The 20,358-nt window shown below is 43.7% G+C and overlaps 2 protein-coding genes across 8 annotated transcripts in view; one reads left to right on the top strand and one right to left on the bottom strand.

The window, feature by feature from the left end:
* The window catches only part of LOC119661141 (apoptosis-resistant E3 ubiquitin protein ligase 1), a 109,038-nt gene that overhangs the window by 25,020 nt on the left and 63,660 nt on the right, over window positions 1-20,358 (bottom strand). For all 7 annotated transcript variants that reach the window (XM_038070343.1, XM_038070344.1, XM_038070345.1 and 4 more), the window contains one exon: window positions 1,745-2,388. In XM_038070343.1, coding sequence (XP_037926271.1) covers window positions 1,745-2,388 — 644 coding nt within the window. The remainder of the gene's footprint in view (window positions 1-1,744; window positions 2,389-20,358) is intronic.
* LOC119661142 (probable H/ACA ribonucleoprotein complex subunit 1) lies at window positions 9,408-10,311 on the top strand. The gene is made up of 2 exons (XM_038070349.1): window positions 9,408-9,533; window positions 9,593-10,311. Exons 1-2 carry the CDS (start codon window positions 9,476-9,478, stop codon window positions 10,219-10,221), a joined length of 687 nt encoding a protein of 228 aa, XP_037926277.1. The 5' UTR covers window positions 9,408-9,475; the 3' UTR covers window positions 10,222-10,311.

Raw genomic sequence — 20,358 nt, 5'->3', positions numbered from 1 at the left:
CCCGCTGCTGGAGCCTTAAGCTTCTGTGCTTTTCTGGTATTTACTATACTGATCTTTCCTGTTATGAATTTGATTGTAACGTAAAGTCCTCTCGTGACTAATCCCTGGCACAGTTCCGGAAGATTCACCAGTAGAATATGTAGCTACGCCCTCCTTATCTTAAGTTAGCTTGTCTGATCATCGGAACAGTGCAATCAATGTCATGATGATTCCATGTGGCCACTCATTGATCCGCCTGTATACTATATTCCGCACAGTTTCCTCTCAGGTACAACCTGCTTTCATATATGGATGGCTCGTATTTAATTAGCTCTTGTATTCATGCGCTTCGTCTGTATATTGAACTGTTACCTCGTAGTGGCACCGGGAAACGCTGTATTCACTTTGATTTGTTGGACGTGATGCAGAAGGTGAATGCTCCATGTCCTATTTAGGCCGATCAGACCCGAGTCTGCATGGGGATTCATCTGAAGTGACTTCAGTCGGAAACTTTACTAGGAGTTCACTGGTACCATGGGAACCAGGATAGCCCCTGAACCGCCAATAGTTGTTTGCGATCGGCCCCTAGTGCGAGCTTCATGGGGGTTGTTGGTTATGTTCAAACAAACAAGAGCCTTCAGGTCTCAAACGTGGTGTTGAGGTTCAACACAGGTTCCGTAGTCATAAGTTCGGTAGAGATTTAGGTATGTCTTGCATTCACCAGCATGAATAAACTAAGCCGCGCACTCCGTGAAGACTGGTACCGTTGTGGTTATCTCAACGGGGCTCTGACTGCGGTCACAAAATCAATCCATATCTTAAGCAGCCCTTTGGATTAGGTCGCCCTGACAGGTACTCACCTATACGAATTAGGTGACCCACCAACCCCAACCTGTTGAGTCGGATTTTATCCCCAACCAAGTGATCGTGGTATCGTTTATAAATTTCGTCATTATGTTATGTAGGCTATGGAATCGGAACTGTATAACCTGGTCGAATTCAGGAATAGTTATACCAATATTTCTAAACTGCCATTAATAAGACAGAGATTATGTAAAGTAGAGCTGTTAGCCCCCTTGGCATAGAGGAGAGACTTGTTTTTATGAGTTAAATTTAGTTTTCGAGCACATTACCTTTCTACAGCTATAGTTTCCGCTACCTTGGTTTCTGAGAGACATGAATTCAAATTAGGGTACCAACATTTATTATACTTGCAGCTCAACTTTAACTGGATTGGCTTCAAATATTCTGTTACAGGTTTTGAATTCCAGTTGGTTTCTTAGATGAACGATTTGACTTTGAAGATATTTCTTTCTATTCACTAACAGTATTTTGAAATGTATACAAATACGTATTTCGAGGACCAATTCTCTCCTTCTTCAGTGTTTTATCTTAAGATATCCTTCCTTCCTTCCTTCTTCAGTGTAAAGGAAAACATTTTCAAAGTCAAATTTTTTACTTAAAATTTCGGCTAACTACTTCCTAATTCAAACCATGGTTGCATAGGTTTCTAAGGATCTAGCTTATTGATAATGTAGTATATGCGTAGTAATAGAATATGTGGGTAACTCAGGAAAGGGAAATGGGATTATATTTGTTGATAGAGAGGCTTAACCCTGGAACACCAAAACCATAGTGATGCATTGTATTAATGTAATGTTTTGATATACGGAGCACTCGAATGGGAAGTATTCCGTGGATTCCTTTGCTAATTCCTTTGCTAATGATGTTAAAAAAAACTGTTCATTCAAAATGAATAACTCACCTTTCTCGTGCCTTCTGTCACTTCAACAAAAAATTGATCAGTATCACAGATAGGATAAGGCTGTCCATTACGTTGAAAGAATCGAACTTGGAAACACATTGTGCCTCCCACTCGATGCGGATCTGTCCAATCCCATATCACTTTGCAGTTAGCAGGTAACAAATATTTTCCAGTAACATACTGAAGTAAAGAATGTCGAGCCTCAGGAGCTAATGCAGGCTGCGTCATAGCAGCCAAAGTAACCAACCCTGCCACCGATACAGATACGACCAGCATACCACCCCAAGTCCATGCATCTTGATGTTGACTGGATTTAACTACTGTTGACCATAACTGCGCTTTGAGGGCATCCAAATGTGGCTTAGAAGTTGGCAAATTTTGACGAGCCTGCGACCAAATTTGCCAATCTTTTCCCATTAATTTGCTAGCTCGCGAGTCTTCTAGCCAGTACACGTCTTCTAGGGCCGCAACTTCTATTGCAATTAGGCGAGAGTAGTGGTGCTGCAATCGGTGCTCTTTCAACCATTCTCGAAGGATGAGTTTCTGTTGAAGATGAAGAGCGGCACGTTGTAGCCGCTGTTCGTCGCCTGGGGGCAGCTCTGGTAGGCGGTCTGGATCGCCACAACTTGATAATGAGGATATACCTGTAACAAGGAGAAAAGGATGTAAATAAGTAAGGTTCGTATGCATTTGGAAATATTAAAAAATTTTCTTTAGTAGGAATCTTTTTAGTAATAGCCCTTGAGGCATAACAGTAGATTTTCCGCCTTAAAACAATAATCGATGGCGCATTAATTCAATTTGGATCTAGATTTCCAAGCATGCTAAAGCATTTCATTGAAAGTAGATCCCTCTGCTCTATTAATGCGTTTGAAAGAAATGAAGTCTATCATTATCAAAAGAAAGACATATGGTATAAAAAAATTTATATACGCAGAAACTCTGCAAAAATTACACAACTCCAGAGTAGGCAGTCGCTGTCTCCATGTGAAGGAGGCGAAGTGATAAGAGAGAAGCTCAACGCTTCAGGTGCAAACTGAACACTCGGGATGGTGAGAGAGATCTGTATCGACTTGCCAAAAGCTAAAGCGAACGCACACAGGATATCGAACACTTCTGTTGCGTTAATGACAAGAATGCTGCTTTGCTTACCAACCGTCGAGCCGCGACGGATAGATGGCGCGAATATTTCGAGCAGATTTCAACTGAAGAATTTGTTCACCCCCCACTTCCACAATCATTGCCGGCGTTTGAAGCAATTCCATCTGTCAGTGCAGCTGGTGCGCTGAGGTGGCGGGGAGGAAGATGGGGCGGCAACCCTGTCGGCTGAACCAAAACCAAGTGGCTGAGGAGAACCTCCACGTGGTGGCACCGGGAAACGCTGTATCGCATTGGCTTGCCGGCCCTGATACAGTAGGCGAATGCTCCAAGGCCTAGCAAGGGCGATCAGACCCGAGTCTGCACGGGGACTCATCTGAAGTGGCTTCGGTCACGAAACCTTACCAGTGGTATACTGGTACCATGGGAACCGAGGTAGCCCCTGGACTCTTATACTTCAGGAGCATTCCAGTCGTATCTGAGTACAGCTCGGTTGGTTGCGGTTGGCCCTCTTGTGGGAGTTTCATGGGGGCTGTGGTTATGCTCAAGCGAGAAGAGACCTTCGGGCCTCGGCGTGGTGTTTTAACACGGGTGCCTTACTCCTTAGTTCGGTAGAGATTTAGGTAATTCTTGCATCCACCAGTATGAATGCTAAGCCATGCACTTGGTATAGACTGGTACCGTTGCGCTTGTTTCAGCGGGGCTCTGATTGTGGTCACAAAATCAATCCGTGCCTGAAGAGGGCCGTAGGATTAAGTCTCAAGATAGGTACCTACGTTAAACACCGAGGACTTCACTGTCAGTGCAGCTCGGCTGAATCAAAACCAAGTGGCTGAGGAGAACCTCAATAGTGGTGCACCAGGAGACGCTGTCTTGCATTGGCTTGCCGGCCGTGATGAAGTAGGCGAATGCTCCAAAGGGGCAATCAGACCCGAGTCTGCACGGGGACTCATCTGAAGTAGCAATAGTCACGAAACCTTACAAGGGGTATACTGGTACCGTGGGGACTGGAATAGCCCCTAAATTCCCATACTTCAAAAGAATTCCTGTTGTATGTGCGTTCAGCTCGGTTGTAGCGGTTGGCCCCCTAGTAGGAGCTTCATGGGGGTTGTGGTTACGTTCAAGCGAACAGAGACTTTCGGCTTTCAACGTGGTGTTGCGTTTCAACACGGGTGCCGTACTCCTTGGTTCGTTAGAGTTTTTGGTAGGTCTTGCATCCACCAGTATGAATGCTGAGCCATGTACTCGGTATAGACTGGTATCGTTATAGCTTGCTGCGGCGGGGCTCTGAATGTGGTCACAAAATCAATCCGTGTCTTAAGTCCACGAGACAGGTACCCACGTAAAGCATAATGACGTAACTGTCAGTGCAGCTGAAGTTATTCAGGAAGGTAGAACACCATCTGACTGGTAAGGAAGTGCCACAGTTTCAATATGGGAAAAGAAATATAATTCAGCAGGATATTCAAATTACCGTCCGATTCGATTACTTTCCCATACCATGAAGATTTTTGAACGCATTCTTGACAACCATATTCGCGAAATCGTTGAAATAACCATGAATCAAGCCGGATTTGTCAAGAACTGCGGAAGTACTGAGGCAATAGATGCTGCGCAGTTAATCATGGAGAAACACCGTGAGTAGCACGGCCTGCTTACATTGTATGTCTGGATCTGGAGAAAGCGTTTAACCGTGTACCACATGAACTCCTCTGGTATGCCCTACGATAACTCTAAGTGCGCAGGGTTCAATTGCTCTACCATGATCCAAAAAGTAAAATTCGAAGTGTGGCGGGCATATAAAAAGCGCTTCGTGTCTCTGTTGTTCATCAAGGAAGCGCCGTCTCACTCCTCGCCTTTGTTCTTGTTATGGACACCGCCACACGGGACATCCAACGGCCAATAACAAAAATGATCTCAAGCAACTTGTCCAAAAATGGAATGATCGCGTCATGCAACACGGTCTCAGATTGAATCTGAATAAAACCAAATTTTTGACGACCGACCCTAATGAAAAAGGCACAAACACTGTCAGTGACAGTGACCTGCCCAAAACTGAGCGCTTTAAATATTTCGGGTCAATGCTAACAGCCAATGGAGAACTGCGTTATGAAATTGTATCACGCATTAACGCAACCTGGATGAAGTGGCGTTCCACAACTGGTGCTCTTTGTAGTCGACGTATGAACGAACATCTCAAACCTAAAATTTACTGCAATGTCGTCCGTCCTGTCGTTCTCTATGGTTCTGAGTGTTGATCGACTATAAAAGACAATGAATGGTGTCTTGCAGTAATGGAGACGAAGATGTTGGAAAATGAGGATATCCGCGATCGATATGGAGTTGTACCGATCGTGGAAAAATTGCGAGAAGGCGTCTTCGATGGAATGATCAAGAAGTTTCAAGAATGCATTTAAAAATTATAATGTGATTATTAACCATAAAGTCTTAACTGACCATAAAAAAACATATGTGAAGTCATTCGGACCGGTAAATGCACGCTTCATTGTGGCGATCGACTAAAACTTGACATATGACATTTTACTTTAACAGTGTAATTTCCGAACGACTCCGAATATCGAAAAATTACTTTGCCCAAATATTCTACACTATATCGGGATACAATTGATACCAAAAAAATCGATTCCTCGGATTCGACACACAGCATGACCCCCTTAAGAGTGAAACCACATTGGAAGCCAAAAAAATCGAACTTTTTTTATTACATAATTCGAGCTTAACTGTCCTAGAATGCGCCGCAAAATTCGGGCTCCTTTAGATTTTATGAGCTTATACCTGAGCGATTATTGTGTACAGGCTCTGGCTCGAACGCTCAGGAGGTAGTCACTTTCTATCCTTAAATAATCTTGTAGCCCTATGTAAATATATATATATAAAGGCGTACTAGGTTAATCCCACCTTGAGTGGCAAACGCAGAGCTGCATGCGACCAAGCGCGGGTCATGGGTTGCGGATAATGACATGATCCACCGAATTAGTTATGCATGTCGCGCGTTAATCGTATAAATAAGTAGCTGCGGACAAACAAAACTTTTCCATTTATGTTCGTCCTCCTCAACCCTTCCCTTCCTTATGGGGGAGTAAACCTTCTTAAAATATCCGAAATCCGGGATGAAGGAATCGACGCGCCTATCGAAAGAATTGCAGTGACGTTACAGTGTATTTCAGCGCCCTAACCCCCACCCCCCTAAATAGCTCCCCTATCTTTGGAGGTAACCGTGGAGCATTGCAACATTGGGACTTTGTTGCAGGGTTGACTGCTTCCTCAATACTCATGGAAACAAAATTGGAGACATTTTAAATAATTTTAATCGGATTCCAGGAACATGAAGACAGTACCCAACACTGTTAACAAACGCTCAACAACATCAGAGCGGCTTCTCGCTCCTGGATGTTTTGGCGGTTATGCCAACTATCAGGAACGGAAGACTTAGGCGTCGCATGGTTTTGGCGAACCAACTCAATGAAGTAATCGTCCGAGCCTATTGCCGTATCACGGATTAAGAACGGAGTCCATCAGGGTACAGACACCGACTACATGATGCGTTCATAACCTAATTTCCGTCGTCAACCCGTATCGGGTGATGCTCTTCCAACTAAGCAACAAATCTTCCAAGAAGTTTCAGTTGAGTTCGGCGTGGAGTCATTAACTTACCGGACTAGTCAAAGGACCAATACAAGTACCCCACCAGTAAGGCATTCCATGAACCCAGTAGTCAGAAGAAGCTTAGTAACTGGGGATGTCGACCCAATTTATAATGGGGCTTTGACCGCATTCCAGATCACATTCATAGAATATCCTGAGATTCTTCCCGACGCTAGGCCAAAGATCCCAAAACTAAACTTTACTTCGGCAACTACTAACATCATTATTGCCGTTGACAAAATTTTGGCTGATCGTTTGTCTAGCGAGATTACTGCTGCAGAGGTTCACAGCCCAGTCTACGTTGGAGTTGCCACAGTTGTTCGTCTCCATAATCGACATCTTGGAGTGAATAACAGAGGTATGCGCAGGAGGAATTTACCGTTCTGGTTATTTCGGTTCAATAAAAGAGTCGAAACATTTAGAAACGAGATTGTCCATGTCACGCAAGCATTTCTTGGAAATCCGTCACCAGAAGTGCACAGATGCGTTGCCAACATTATTGGAAACTACCATCTGTCCAATGAGATACCAATCGAAGAAATCCTCGAGGCTCAAAGAAAGGGTCGAAAAGCTGAGATAGGAGATTGGCCGTGTCACGCAATCAATGCTTGGAAACCCATCACCGAGAGTGCACAGATGCGTTGCGAACATCATTGAAAACTACTATCTGTTCAATGAGATACCAATCGAAGAAATCCTCGAGGCGCTGAAGCAGAAACTTGCGGTATGCTCCAATCGCATCCATAGGTATCAGAAGAGCTTTCAGCGAAGGACAGACAACACCTTATTCTTCCAGAATAAACGGGGATTTTATAAAAATCTCACAAATTCGAGTCGTGTAAGTAACCGCGATCTGGATTAGGCAGAAAACTTGAGAAAAAGTGTTTGGAGTCAACCTAGCCGTGGCAATTTAGAAGCAGCGTGGCTCCTACATTTTATGCGTCCATGCGAGGCCTTCTCAGAAATTACCATGCCTGACATAACGAAAGTTTATGTAGAAACAGCCCTTGAGAAGGCAGGTGATTGGAAGGCGGCAAGAGTTGATAAGATTCACAGCTTCTGGGTGAAATAGTTGAAGAACACTGGCAGGGTATAGGCAAATCATTTTAATCAGATGATTCTCGGTCTGAAATTAGTTCCAGAATTTTTCACTAAAAGAATAACTTTTCTCATCCCCAAGGAACAGGGTGCCTCTTGCTCTTCAAAATTTCAACCAATTACTTGTCCTCCTACCATTTACAAGGTCTTAATTTCAGTTCTGTGCGCGAATATCTCAAAACATCTTGATGTTCACGAGTTAATAGTTGAGGAGCAAAAAGAAAGCGCGAAGCTGTCGGTACCCTCACAAATTTCAGGAGAGATACCCATAAGGCGTGGTATCTTTTGTGTGTACCACTGGGATAATGAAGACGTGGGCAACATCCCTGAAGGTTTTCTTGGGATTGACTGTTTTTACATGTAAAGAGGGCAAACTGCAGAAATCGGAGGAAAGTTAACATTCTTTTTTAGGCGGTTTTCCAAAATACTAATATCAAGGGAAGGGATATTTGGAACACGATGGAGTAGCATGGCAAACTAGTAGAACGTGGCAGTTCAACCAGCAACTGGTTACCTGGTATACTAATGGGTACGACGCAAGAGTGGGAGCGGATGTAGGAGTCATTGGTCCAAGGAAAATGGACGTTGAACAAATGGGTAAGCACACTAGTATAGTCTAGACGGAAATATACGCCATAGGTAGATGTGCCTCCTTCAACCTTCAAACGAGCAGAGTATTGAGATTCTGACCGATAGCAAGGCGGCTTCCAAAGCATTTAGGACCAACCAGGTGAATTTTAAACTAGTCTGGTTATTCTTTAATAGACTGAATCTGCTTAGCTCGCACAAGAAGGCCTGAATACTCCTGATTACAAGCCGTATGGGGTTACAACGCAATGAAGCCGCGGACGAGCTGGTTAGAAAAGAAGCAAGAATGCCGCTAAACGGACCAAAACCACTTTGTGGAATGGGGAAAGGGTTCATAGGGGTTGGGGCTGGCCGAACTAACCAGGGTAGCCTCGGGAGAATATGCACCTTAAAGCTCGCAGGATTTTTTAAATCTCGTCAAGGAGAACCTTAGGATTAAGTCTATAGGCGAAATTATCACTTGAGAAAACAAAGGCATATTTATTGACACTTTAGATTCTGTGGGGGGAATAGGTAGAGGCACCTGGGACAATAATTAATACCCGATGCGAAGCTTAAACATCTGGAAGTAAGGAAGATCTTAAAATTCCTTCCCCCTATAGTTAAAAGATGCACTAGAGCCTTAAGGAGGCACAGTAGTTCTTCTAGGACGCGGTGCAACTTCCCCACGTAGAGTGCATTATAATCTTTGCAATTTATAACGTGGCTTACTGGCGACACAAAGTTGTATATAGCTTCCAATTCTAAATGAAAACCGTCATGCAGGTCGATAGGACGATATTTAATTACGAGACTCCTGGCACCATAACTATTAATCTAGAAGAAGAAGACAAATTGTTGATAATGGTTTAATCAAATCTTCCAATTTCCTTCATAATAGTTTAATTTGGTGAGAAGATAATAGAACTTAAAATCTTTTCTTCACTTCGTGATATATGTTTGAATTACAAATATTCACTGTTTCCAAAAGATGCTCATTATAAATTAACGCAAATATGTAGTTCATATGGAAATAGCTCTTAAATATAAAGTTGAAAAGTAAATTTTAGATAAGAAATAAATAAATTCAAACACAAAATTCACTTGGGGAAGAAAACCCATAATTTCCTAGTGAAGGGAAATTTAATCAACGCCATGTGGCAGCATTGTAGCGAGCACGTTGACAGTTTACATGCCGCCATCCTAACCTCAAATACATTCTGTCACAACATAGTCTGCGTCGCGTGTGCTTGTTACGACCAAGCGTTTGTAGTCAATTCTGAACATATTTAGCACTGAAAAATGGGTTTTAGAGGTAGAGGTGGTGGAGGAGGAGGTGGCGGTGGCTTCAGAAATCGAGGTAAGTTCAAATTGTGTTAAGAAAGTGAAAAAAATTGAGCCGCAAATGTTTTTGGTTAGGTGGTGGCGGCGGTGGCGGAGGATTCCGAGGCGGACGTGGCGGTGGAGGTCGTAATTTCGACCAAGGCCCTCCTGATAGAGTGATTCCCTTTGGAAACTTCGAATACACCTGCCAGGACGACCTTATCCTCAAAGCTAGCATCGAAGACGTGCCATACTTCAACGCTCCCATCTATCTGGAAAACAAGGAACAGATTGGAAAAATCGATGAAATTTTCGGCACATTGCGAGACTACTCCGTGTCAGTGAAGCTCAGCGATAACATGAAGGCGTCCAGCTTGAAGAAGGCCCAACAATTATTCATTGACCCCCAGAAATTGTTGCCGCTGTCGAGGTTTCTGCCTAAACCACCCCAGCCGAAAGGGCCCAAGAAAAAAGGACCTAAAGGAGCGGGAGGCCAAGGTGGCGGACGAGGAGGCGGTGGCAAATTCGGCCGAGGTGGCGGTGGAGGACGAGGATTTGGCGGAAATCGCGGTGGCGGCGGAGGAGGAGGCGGCGGCGGGGGAGGATTTAAAAAGTTCGGCGGCGGTGGTGGAGGAGGTCGTGGTGGTGGTGGCGGCTTCGGCGGAGGCAGGGGCGGAGGTGGTCGAGGAGGAGGAGGCGGTGGCGGAGGACGAGGACGCTGGTAGTTTTAAGTCTAATTCCTTTACTTTTGTAATAGATTTTTTATTACAGTTGATAGCCTTACCGAAAATATATTTCATGTTTTACAGTTACAATTCCTTGCGTTTTTTTTTGCGTAGGCTCCACTCTGGAGTCAGAAAGTAAATTGCATTCGTCTCCATAAATGCTTGTTAGGGTTTCTTTAGTTCAGTATTTGAATTAGGACAGATTTTATGAAAAGCAGTTTTGAGGAATGCAAGTAATGTCCTGGGCTTTAGAAACATTTTGAAATTGATGAAATATCAGGAGTCGCTTTGTTTTTAGGATTCCCAACGAAGTAGGAGTCCACTGACTGGCTCACGATGACACGCAGGGAAACAAATAGCAGGCGAATGTACAAACTTAATCTATTTAAGTTTTGGTGCATGAGATCCTCTTCCCTTAGACTCAATCAAAGCTGTTGCTTGCTGACCAAACAGGAATCAAGAAATGAAAAAAATATACGAAATTATAGCATTGAAGCTCCGTATTTGTATTGGCAAAGGGAGATTTCAGGGTACTGAACTCAAGCCGATTTGCATTTCTGTTTGTTGCTAATGCTTGAGTATTTGAAACACTTTCTAGCGCTGACCCCCGACGCCACAGGCCTTGCAGCCATCCGTCTTTCCTTTGGTTTTGCAATATAGTCCTGGCGTCAGATAATGCCGGGCTGTCTTCGCCGTTGAATTTAATTCTACCGCAGTCAAGACACTAGTAATTGCACCTCTCTTATTTCATGGATAAATCTTTTAATAGAGCACGTGGTATGAGCGCCTTACGCACATTAATAAAAAATAATAATAATAATTGTTGGCGTAACAATCCATATTGGATCACTGCCTTGAAGTGTGTTAGAGCACTTCATTCAAGACCGTAACGGTACACTACAGTAGACTGTAGGAGGCAATATGGTCAGCATTACGCTCGCCCAAGATTATTACCCTGATTTGACTCAGGTACTTATTCACAGCTGAGTCGACTGGTGTCCGACATCCAGTCACGATAACAAATCCCTCCGTCGCCAGTGAGATTTGAACCGCGATCTTCTGATACGTAAGCCCAGCGCTCTAATTGCTTGGGCCGTCCGGAAACACATTAATCGTGCAGCATATCCCGTCAACCATACATACGCGCCATCGGTTTCGGGCAATGCGAAACTCCCACGATTTTACAAGAAGCTTGCACTCCTCATCTACTGTTCAATGTCAAATAGTTCCATCAGCTACCCTGCAAAAATAGGTTCCAGTGCATGGTGCAACCCACAAGGAGTCGTCGCCTTTACTTAATGTAACCTTTCCACTGCCACTTCTATCTTCTGATCAAAACGTCGTCGGGTATCCGGTCTGTACGCCGATCGTCATTAGATATCAATTTGTACTGACATTACTTATCAACATGTACGCTGGTTGGCGCCGGAAACATTTTCTGCACTGCTACAGGGCTTCAACCCCATGTGGTGCAGATCCTGGGGACTGGTCTATTATTCGGGTTGTACCTATCCCAAAAACACTGAAAGATCCAGAACTTTCAGCCTGTTACCGCCCTATTACTCTCAATAATGTGTTTGCTTAACTGCTTAACTCCATGATCGAGGTTCGTATCAATAATTTCGTTAATAATAATAATCGTTGGCACAACAACCCATATTGGATGAGGGCCTTAAAGTTTGTTAGAGCACTTCATTCAAGACCGTAACGGTACACTACAGTGGACTGTAGGAGGCAATGTGGTGAGCATTGCCCTCGGCCGAGATTATTACCCTGATTTGACTCAGTTACTCATTCACAACTGAGTCGACTGGTATCAGACGTCAAATCACGATACAAATCTCTCTGCCACCTTCCGTAAGACAGTCTTGTGCTCTAACCACGCAGCTATCCGGACACACATAATTTCATTGATGAATAAAAAGTTCTGCCTGCTAACATCTATGCCTATTCGGTAGGCAAATTTACTCTGCTTGCAGTAATGATATCTTTTTATACATTCCGATAGCAAAAGGTAAAAGTCAGCAGGTTTTGGCTGTGGTGCTAGATGTGAAGAACGCCTGGCCGATCTGGCTACCCTCAGCGACATAATGCCACATTTCCGCTTTCCTGCTGAGATTGCTTTATGGGTGTCAAGGATAATGTCCAATCGACGCCTACAACTAGGGCTGAACAGTGTTCAACTGGGAAATGACATTCCCCTAGGATGCGTTTTAAGTCCAATGTTATTTAATGTCTATACAACATCCCTGCATAATAAACGTTTTGATAGCATAGAAATCTTTCAATATGCGGACAATTTTCTCATTTTGGCCACTGGAGGCGATTGGTTGTCGATTTCCAAATGTTTGCAAAGACAGGTAAATGCGTTTGCTGGTGAATCCCGAAGATTGGGCCTACCAATCACCATAACCCAATATATATCCTTCAAGAGAAGCACGGTAACACCCTTGCTTATTAAAATTCATAATCTTACCCTTGCCCATGTCAAACTCATCACTTTTTTAGACAGGGAGATAACGAGGGTCAGTTTGGTCAGAGAGCACTTGAACTCCATTATTCCTAAAACCGTAAAGGCAGATAGGTTGATTAGTTTTTCAACAGGTTTTCCTTGCGGTCTCACACCCCGTAAAGCCGTCAATTTCTATAGATCTGTAGTAGGGCCCATTATAGAGTATGCCGCTACGTCCGTTATGAATCCTCAAAATATTTTGAAAACGAGTTCATCTCAATATCTGCTTGTATTCTGAGAAGATGCTTGAGGCTGACCAAACCACCCCTTGTACCAGATTTTTGCAATTTGAGTTGCGATTTTGAGTCGCCTCTCCATTTCAGCAGGCCCATCCTGGCAGCTAAAGAACTTCTTAAATTAAAGGAAAGAAATCCCAAAACCTATTGTTTGATGATTCGGAATCCGGATGTTGAAAAATGACCTCTCCTCGATGTATAAGTCGTTCCACAGCGTGTTTCACACTATAATTCCTAATGTTATCCCCACAACCTCTAATAAGATTCAGGTTACCCTGTCGTAAGATTTGGGGGCCATTGTTGTCAGAGCCTAGGTGGCGGCTGCATATGGCAGGGCAGTGGAGAGCCTCAAATCAGCGGGTTTTCTGGTCCTGGCGTGGTGTCGCCATTTGGTTCTATCAAATGCTTAATCTAAATGCAACCGCGAGGCTTTTAAATCCCCATTCAGCGTATCAAGCCACCGTTATTTCGGCCGGCCTTCTGGTCGAGTTCAATGTTCACACTACTCTAATAGAGACGTGAAGTCTGGAAGTGGATTGATATTACCGAAAATTTCATGTTGATGATCACAACAGCCTTTTTTTTAATGCGTACCTAAACAACGAATATAAGGGGTCTGCTTGTAACATTCGCGGAGCTAGACGTGGTTCTTGTGAATGTTGGAACCTCATACACCTTTAGAGGAAGAGGCCTGGTCCTGACATACGTGGGCACCGTTTTAGGCAAAGTTAGTAAGAGCTACACTCACTGTGACTACCATTTAATCTGCACGGGGAGTAAAAGCGAATCGAACTCCAAGAGCTCTCAGAGTGCTTGGTATGTTGTCGGCTTAGACGGCGAAAGCTTTCGAGAGCGGCACGTTCTCTGTGGCGCTTGAGGTCGATATATCCCAGAATGGTACGGCCATAGAAAAAGTTACCCAGATCATCCAATGGGTGACGGAAGCCATGTTATTATGCACAGCAGGCGTCTGCTTACTAGTATGTAACCTAACTACTAGGGGAAGAAGGGGAAGAACGAAATCGTAAGTTCGCGAGCTGCATGTTTTCAGACAAGGAGGCTTTACCAGAGACTTAGAGAAAAACGACGATACGCATCGACAACTGCGGAACCGCTTAAAGGAGAAGATTTGCGAAAGTAAGAAGATCTGCTTCAAATAGTTGTGCGAAGATGCCAATACCCTTGCGGTGGGTCTTATAGGGTGGTATTGAAAATGCTGCGAAGATCATTCCAGGTGACCTATCCAAGCCTTCTGAAAGAAATTGTTGCCACTTTATTTCCTCACCACCAACAGAGCGAGCCTTCCGCTCTGTGGTCTAAGTTAAAGAGTGCGTGATGCCTCCAGTTATTGAGGACGAGCTAGGGGAAATATGTGCCAGGATTGGGTCTATAAGGTCCCAGTTTTGGATGGCATCCCTAATAGAGCTTTGAAGGTGGCCATGAAGGCTAGACCCAATCTTTTCGCTAACATCTTCGAGGTGTGCCTGAAGGAATGCCTGCCTAACTTTGGTGTTGCTTTCTCAACTTAACAGGCCTCCTGGAGATGCAGCATCATATCGTCGGATCTGCTGACTATAAAGGGGAAGATGATCGAGAGAATCATTTACAACAGTTACCCATTGCCGAAGGCTGCAACTTCCTGTTACAGCGCCAGTATGGGTTTCGAAGCGACCACCGGTGGATGCAATAAGCATGGCGGTGAGCTTGGCAAAAGACGGACTGAATTCTGGTAGCTGCTGCACCATGTCGGCACTGGATGTCAAAAACGCATTCAATTCCACCGATTGGGCCCGAATTAAGGGTGCAGTGGCTGACATAGGTTCCCGGAAATGATATTTCAAACACCGTGAAGGAGGAGGTTGGTGGACATATGATCGTTTCTAATAATAATAATCGTTAGCGCGACAATCCAATTGGATCAGGGTCCCGTAGTGTGTTAGAGCACTTCATTCAAGACCGTAATGATACACTACAGGATTATAGTACCCTATAGGAGGCAATGGGGTCAGCATTGTGCTCGCCCGAGATTATTACCCTGATTTGACTCAGGGGTGATAATTTACGCCAAAATGAGCTTTGGAGGGGACCCAGAATATACATGTCAAAAGGCAGCTAGTGCCACCGCGATATTGGCAAGAATGTTACCGAATTTTGACAGGCCGAAACACTGTAAAAGATTTGTGTTACGCGTTGCCTGTGTGCGTGGCGGCGCTTTAAAACTCCTAGAGAAAGAAGCAGGTGAATTCGGTTCACCGGGTGACTACTTTGAGGGTTTGTAGTGCTTTGCGCACCATCTCAGAGGAGGCTGTATTGGTGGTGGCGGCTATGTTTCCAGTTGACGTTCTGGCGAACGAAATGAGTGCCCTTTACTATTGTAAGAAGGGGCACAGAAAACTCGAGAATGCGGTAAGGTTAGAGTCGCATGATCTCTGGTAACGCAGATGGGACGAGACATTAGGGAATGGCTTCAGCTTCTCACCGGGCACTGCAGTTGTTACCGGCAGTATTTGCACCGCTTTGGGTTGGATGATTCGCTGAATTGCCCTCTATACGGTAGCACACCGGAGGATGTAGAGCATGTGATGTTTCACCGTCCAAGGTTTGCAATGGTGAGAGTGCGCCTGGAGAGTATAGTTGCGGAGATGCGTAGGTTGAAGGAGAACTGTAAAGAATTGTAAAAACACATAACGAGCCGGTGAAGGAAGTAATGAGGAGGAAATCTGAAAGAACGAGAAGCACGAGTACCTAAAGGCAAACCCACCCCGCGAAGTAATGCCTAAATGGTGGTTCCACGGGGGTTAGAGAGACCGTGGGTGGTGTTTAGTTGGTGCGGCCACGGGTCTAATTCCGACTTTCGCGCGTGTTTTTCCAAGATTTTCAGATATACAGACCCAATGAGAAGGGTTTTTACCAAGCGGAACACTTGGAGGGCACGGATTATGAAGGAATCGCCAAATCTAACAAGCAAGCAAGAGCGAAAGTGATATCCTGGAGACAACAAGCTTGTGCTACTTAATATCACTGATTGACGGATGTGATAACATGGTTGAGGCAAATCGAAACAAGTGGTCTTAAAAAACTGAAGGACCGAATCTGTGGTCATATTAGGAGATTTCTACTTACATTAGATTGCAATACAAAGATTGTGAAGCTTAAATAGCTGCAGTGAATCGGACGGATAACTAATCGCCTTTTCTTCCTTTCACTTTTTTCTCTCATTGCAGCAAAATGGTATTGAAACCAGAAATGTATCTAATCTACATATTCATGCTAAGTTATTCATTCCACCGCTCAACTGAAATTTATAGCCCCTTCAAGTTGACCGTTTGTGTAAACTAGACGATGTACACTAACAGCCTGACGCCAGTAAAGAGCTCCGGAAGGTAGACGAGCTTTTAACCATCTTCAGTGTTGCACATTGTGCGGCTTAGGTTACTTGAAAGTACGAATAACCGAGATAACGGCCACGAGCATAAATTATGCAAATATGTGGTGAGAATCACGAAATGTGTGGATTCCGTCCGTAGGGATTCTTTTAAAAGCATCTAATGTTTGCAACTTCCCTTCATTTATGTCGGTGCATGCGATTCCCTTTTTGCTTGACCACATGAAAACCCACATTCAGCAAATGCCCTGGTTTTGGCTTCCAGTGGGCTATTATTTGAATTTCTGTCCCCATTGGTTTGGGGCTTCTAACCCCACTAGGAGATTTCAAATTGTACGTAAAGTTGGTTGATGGCTGCACTGGAGTACCGTGGGTGATACGAGACTAACATTTTTTTCAGCGGAAACTTACTCCTTGGATTCGATTCTGTTTTTTCCTTGTCAGGAGTTTTTAGTTTTCCCCAGAGGAAGGATTGCGTTGAAATTCGGTGCTGGCGGAGGTCGACATTGGCTTCCAGTGCCAGGGCATAGTTTATGGTGTTTTGTGTTGATTCCCTAACATACACAGTCTATTCCCATTATATGTATGCAGGTAATATGTTTTTTGATTGTTTAAACTGGTGACCATGCTCTCGTGAAGATCTATAGTTTCTTATTGTCCTGGCAGGAGTTAGATATGTGCACACGGTTTTTGCGCAATTTATATTTGCTTCAGAAAAGCACCGAGGCGAATCATGAATGGTTTTTTTTCGGAACAGTTCTCCTAAAGGTCGGAGGTTTGATTGTAATACTTTTTTAATCCCCCACAAATCGGCAGCGCCTAAGAGCCTCACATTGGCCTCATTCGCAATTTCCAAGCAAACAGTTCTATTTTACCAAAGAATTCAATCGAACTCCCATCAACAGCCCCCGGCATTTCGATTGCATGCACATTCAGTTCAGCATGTATTCATTAAGTCCTTCCGATATTTAGTTGGTCAAACGTGCTCCATTCCCTGCCATTGCCGGAATAAAGGTGAAAAGGAAAATCGATTTCCATAATTGTGCCAAGTAAATACTACACATTGTATGGCAGGAAGTTAGCTATTCGTCGTGTTCAAATTTCGAGGTGAAAGTTGTTAATTTCAGAACATAGTGAAGGAGAAGGAAAGGAAGCAATCCTCTCTGAAATTGCTTGGTCGTACTTCATACAGTCGAACCTACACAGGTCTCGCATGTCTGTGCACAATAGCGTGAAATCTGCTACCTTGACGCATACTAAACATGTAATGTGGCGAAATTCGAATGAATGTTGCATCTATTTGTTTCCATTCACGGCAAGTGGAGAAATGTGGACGCCTCATCCTTGACATGCATATTCATAGAGGTGGTGCGTAGGACGTCAAAATTAAGATTAATTGCTTGTTTCATTTAATGTGTAGGAGTTAACATTTCGCCGGTTAACTGCCTAATGAATGCCTATCCGGGGAAATTAGTGTCATTTAATCATTCTATGAAATATAGTTTCCTCAGAATTCTATTGTACCCTGGGAGACAGTGGCATTATCCATAATGAAATTCTTGCAAATTTACCTTATTGATATTAATGGCTATAATTCCTTTTTAAGATAACCAAAATTGAGTGGATCTTTAATAAACTTTCTTTCCTCGTTCTTCGTACCTCGCTTCCCGCAAAGAATGCTTCCAATCGTTCAAAGTCAATGACAGTGCTCTGTAGTTTCCTAAACCCAGGCTTGATACATTGACAGCGTTCGTCTTCCTGGGTACTCAGATTGCTTTAACTGGTAGCCTCACGAAGAAGAAAATATTCCACTTTGCATGTTCGTAGATAAGTCCCTAGAGTATCATTTCTCCGACTAATGCAAATTTCTTGATAGAACCAAGAAATCACTGAAAACACCATAAAATTTAGCCAGCGTCAGTGTGTGCCCTTAAAGGGTTAGACACCCACATAGGTTGGCCAAGGTGTAGAGTATATCTCTCACGCTTTTTATACGCTTTTTATTAGGCAATATGTGCTGAATGGAGAGAAAGGTATGTCTTGGAAGAACATGAAATTTTAATACAAAATTGTGCCGGCTGGTCTTTCAGGTGGCGGTTGGGTAGAGTTGACAAATTTACCCGGAAAAATAACCTGTTACGAAGCTACAAAAGGAGCCTCGGGTTGGACTGATAACACAATGATGAGAAGGACCACTACACCATATATTATTGCTGCCATCTACTAAGCCTAGTCAGCTAAGAAATTTGAAATCAAATGAACACCATCATTTTTTTCATGGGTGGAGGTGAAACTATCTCTCTAGCTGCGCTAGGTTGTTGCTGTATGTGGGATTTTCACCCACTGAAACCATCCCCACTTCTCCGCGGGATCACCTTGAAGTATTACTTCACGAGGTGGGGTCTGCCTTACACCAGCACGACTTTGCTGCGCGTTCGCCGCGTTTCCGGGTTCGACAAGTGCCTGCAGCTTTTCCTGTATCGCAGTTACTGTTGCGCTTATCGCACCGCAATTTGCTTCTGAATTCAGCATCTCATCCACAAAATTATGGGCGTTGAGGGCGTTGTTTAACCTCTCTCTTTCAATCACGAATCTCGGACAAGGGAACATAACATGCCTCGGGTCCTTGGGCTCAGGGGCTTTTTTCGGAATTATTCCACCGTTCCTAGTGGCTTTTCGGAAGCCTGCAGTCAGTTTGGCCAGATTCGCCTACATTGTCTCAACCGATACTATCCTATATGCGCTACACATCCAGACATCCTCAGCGCGATTGGCCGGTATGATCATACTTCTTTGGTTCATCGTGTTATCCAGTGGTCCCGACCAGACAGGCGCCGCGTATAGCAGAATGGATTTTGTCACCTCTGTGATAACCAGCCGGTGACTAGATTTTAATAATAATAATCGTTTGCGCAACATCTATCAACTGGTGGTTGACATCCAGGCAGGGTAACAAATCCCTCTGCCAGCATTGAGATTTGAACTGTGACCTTCCGCTACGACACCCCAGCGCTCTAACCACTTGAATTATCCGAACACAGACTAGATTTTGTCACTCAATATATCTCACTCGATGCAAGAGATGAGCTAGCTTGCATTGTGTTTTGTCGAGGTATCCCTTGCAGCTCAACTTAAGGGGGTCATCCCGTGTGTCGGTTTGGAGAAATCGATTTTTTTTGCATGAATTGTATCTATATATAGCGGAGAATATGTGGGCAAATGGATTTTCCGATATTTCGAGTCGTTCAGAAATTACAGTGTTAAACAGGTAAGGAGTTTGCAGCCGCGGCTAGAGTAGTCGATGAAAAAGAGCATCGAATCTTTTTTTACCTGTTAGTTTTTTACCTGAGCCTTATAAATTCGAACACAGATATATATATAAAAAGATGAAAAACCAATCAATTGTCTAAACTTATTCGCTGTTTGGAATAAAAAGGATAATCTAGTCTAGAGTGAGCACAGAAAGGCTTTCAAGCTATACTCAGTTATATTTTGTTGTAAGTATTGTGCTGTTTGTGTGTTCAGTGATTTTCTTAAATGGATCGTACGAAGGGAGATCGCTTAACGTTCAACGTCATGCTCGCACTAAAAAACGAGTATTTCATGGGAATCGATACTTATCAGAGAAGAAAAAACATCAGCAAAGAAACTTTTAGTAAGCATGAACATGGATGTTCAAATTGCCACAAGTTTTGTATATTGTATATTGGATTTTGCTGGAGTTTTCTCCGGTATTTCTGCAAATTCCTGCAAATAATAAAATATACGTGGTAGTAAAAAAGGAATGCGTAGGACATGTCGAGAAAAGAATGGGAACGCGGCTTAGAAATGCAAAGAAGAATCACAAAGGCATTGGTGGAAAAGGGGCTGCAAAACTTACTGATAAAATTATTAACGACCTCACTACATTTTTAAGGCTGGCTTTTCGTCGACACGCAAATTCCATAGAAGGAATGAAGCAAGAAATTTGGGCAACCTTCTTCCATAAATGTTCTACAGAGGAA

This window comes from Hermetia illucens, chromosome 1, assembly GCF_905115235.1.
Source record: "Hermetia illucens chromosome 1, iHerIll2.2.curated.20191125, whole genome shotgun sequence".
Taxonomy (NCBI): domain Eukaryota; kingdom Metazoa; phylum Arthropoda; class Insecta; order Diptera; family Stratiomyidae; genus Hermetia; species Hermetia illucens.
This window is presented reverse-complemented; position numbering and strand designations above follow the sequence as displayed.

Bases quoted from the DNA above. Each gene is read 5' to 3' on its own strand.
- LOC119661142 (XM_038070349.1), top strand. From the start codon at position 9,476: ATGGGTTTTAGAGGTAGAGGTGGTGGAGGAGGAGGTGGCGGTGGCTTC. The intron at 9,534-9,592 runs GTAAGTTCAAAT...GTTTTTGGTTAG, and splicing joins CGGTGGCTTCAGAAATCGAG to GTGGTGGCGGCGGTGGCGGA.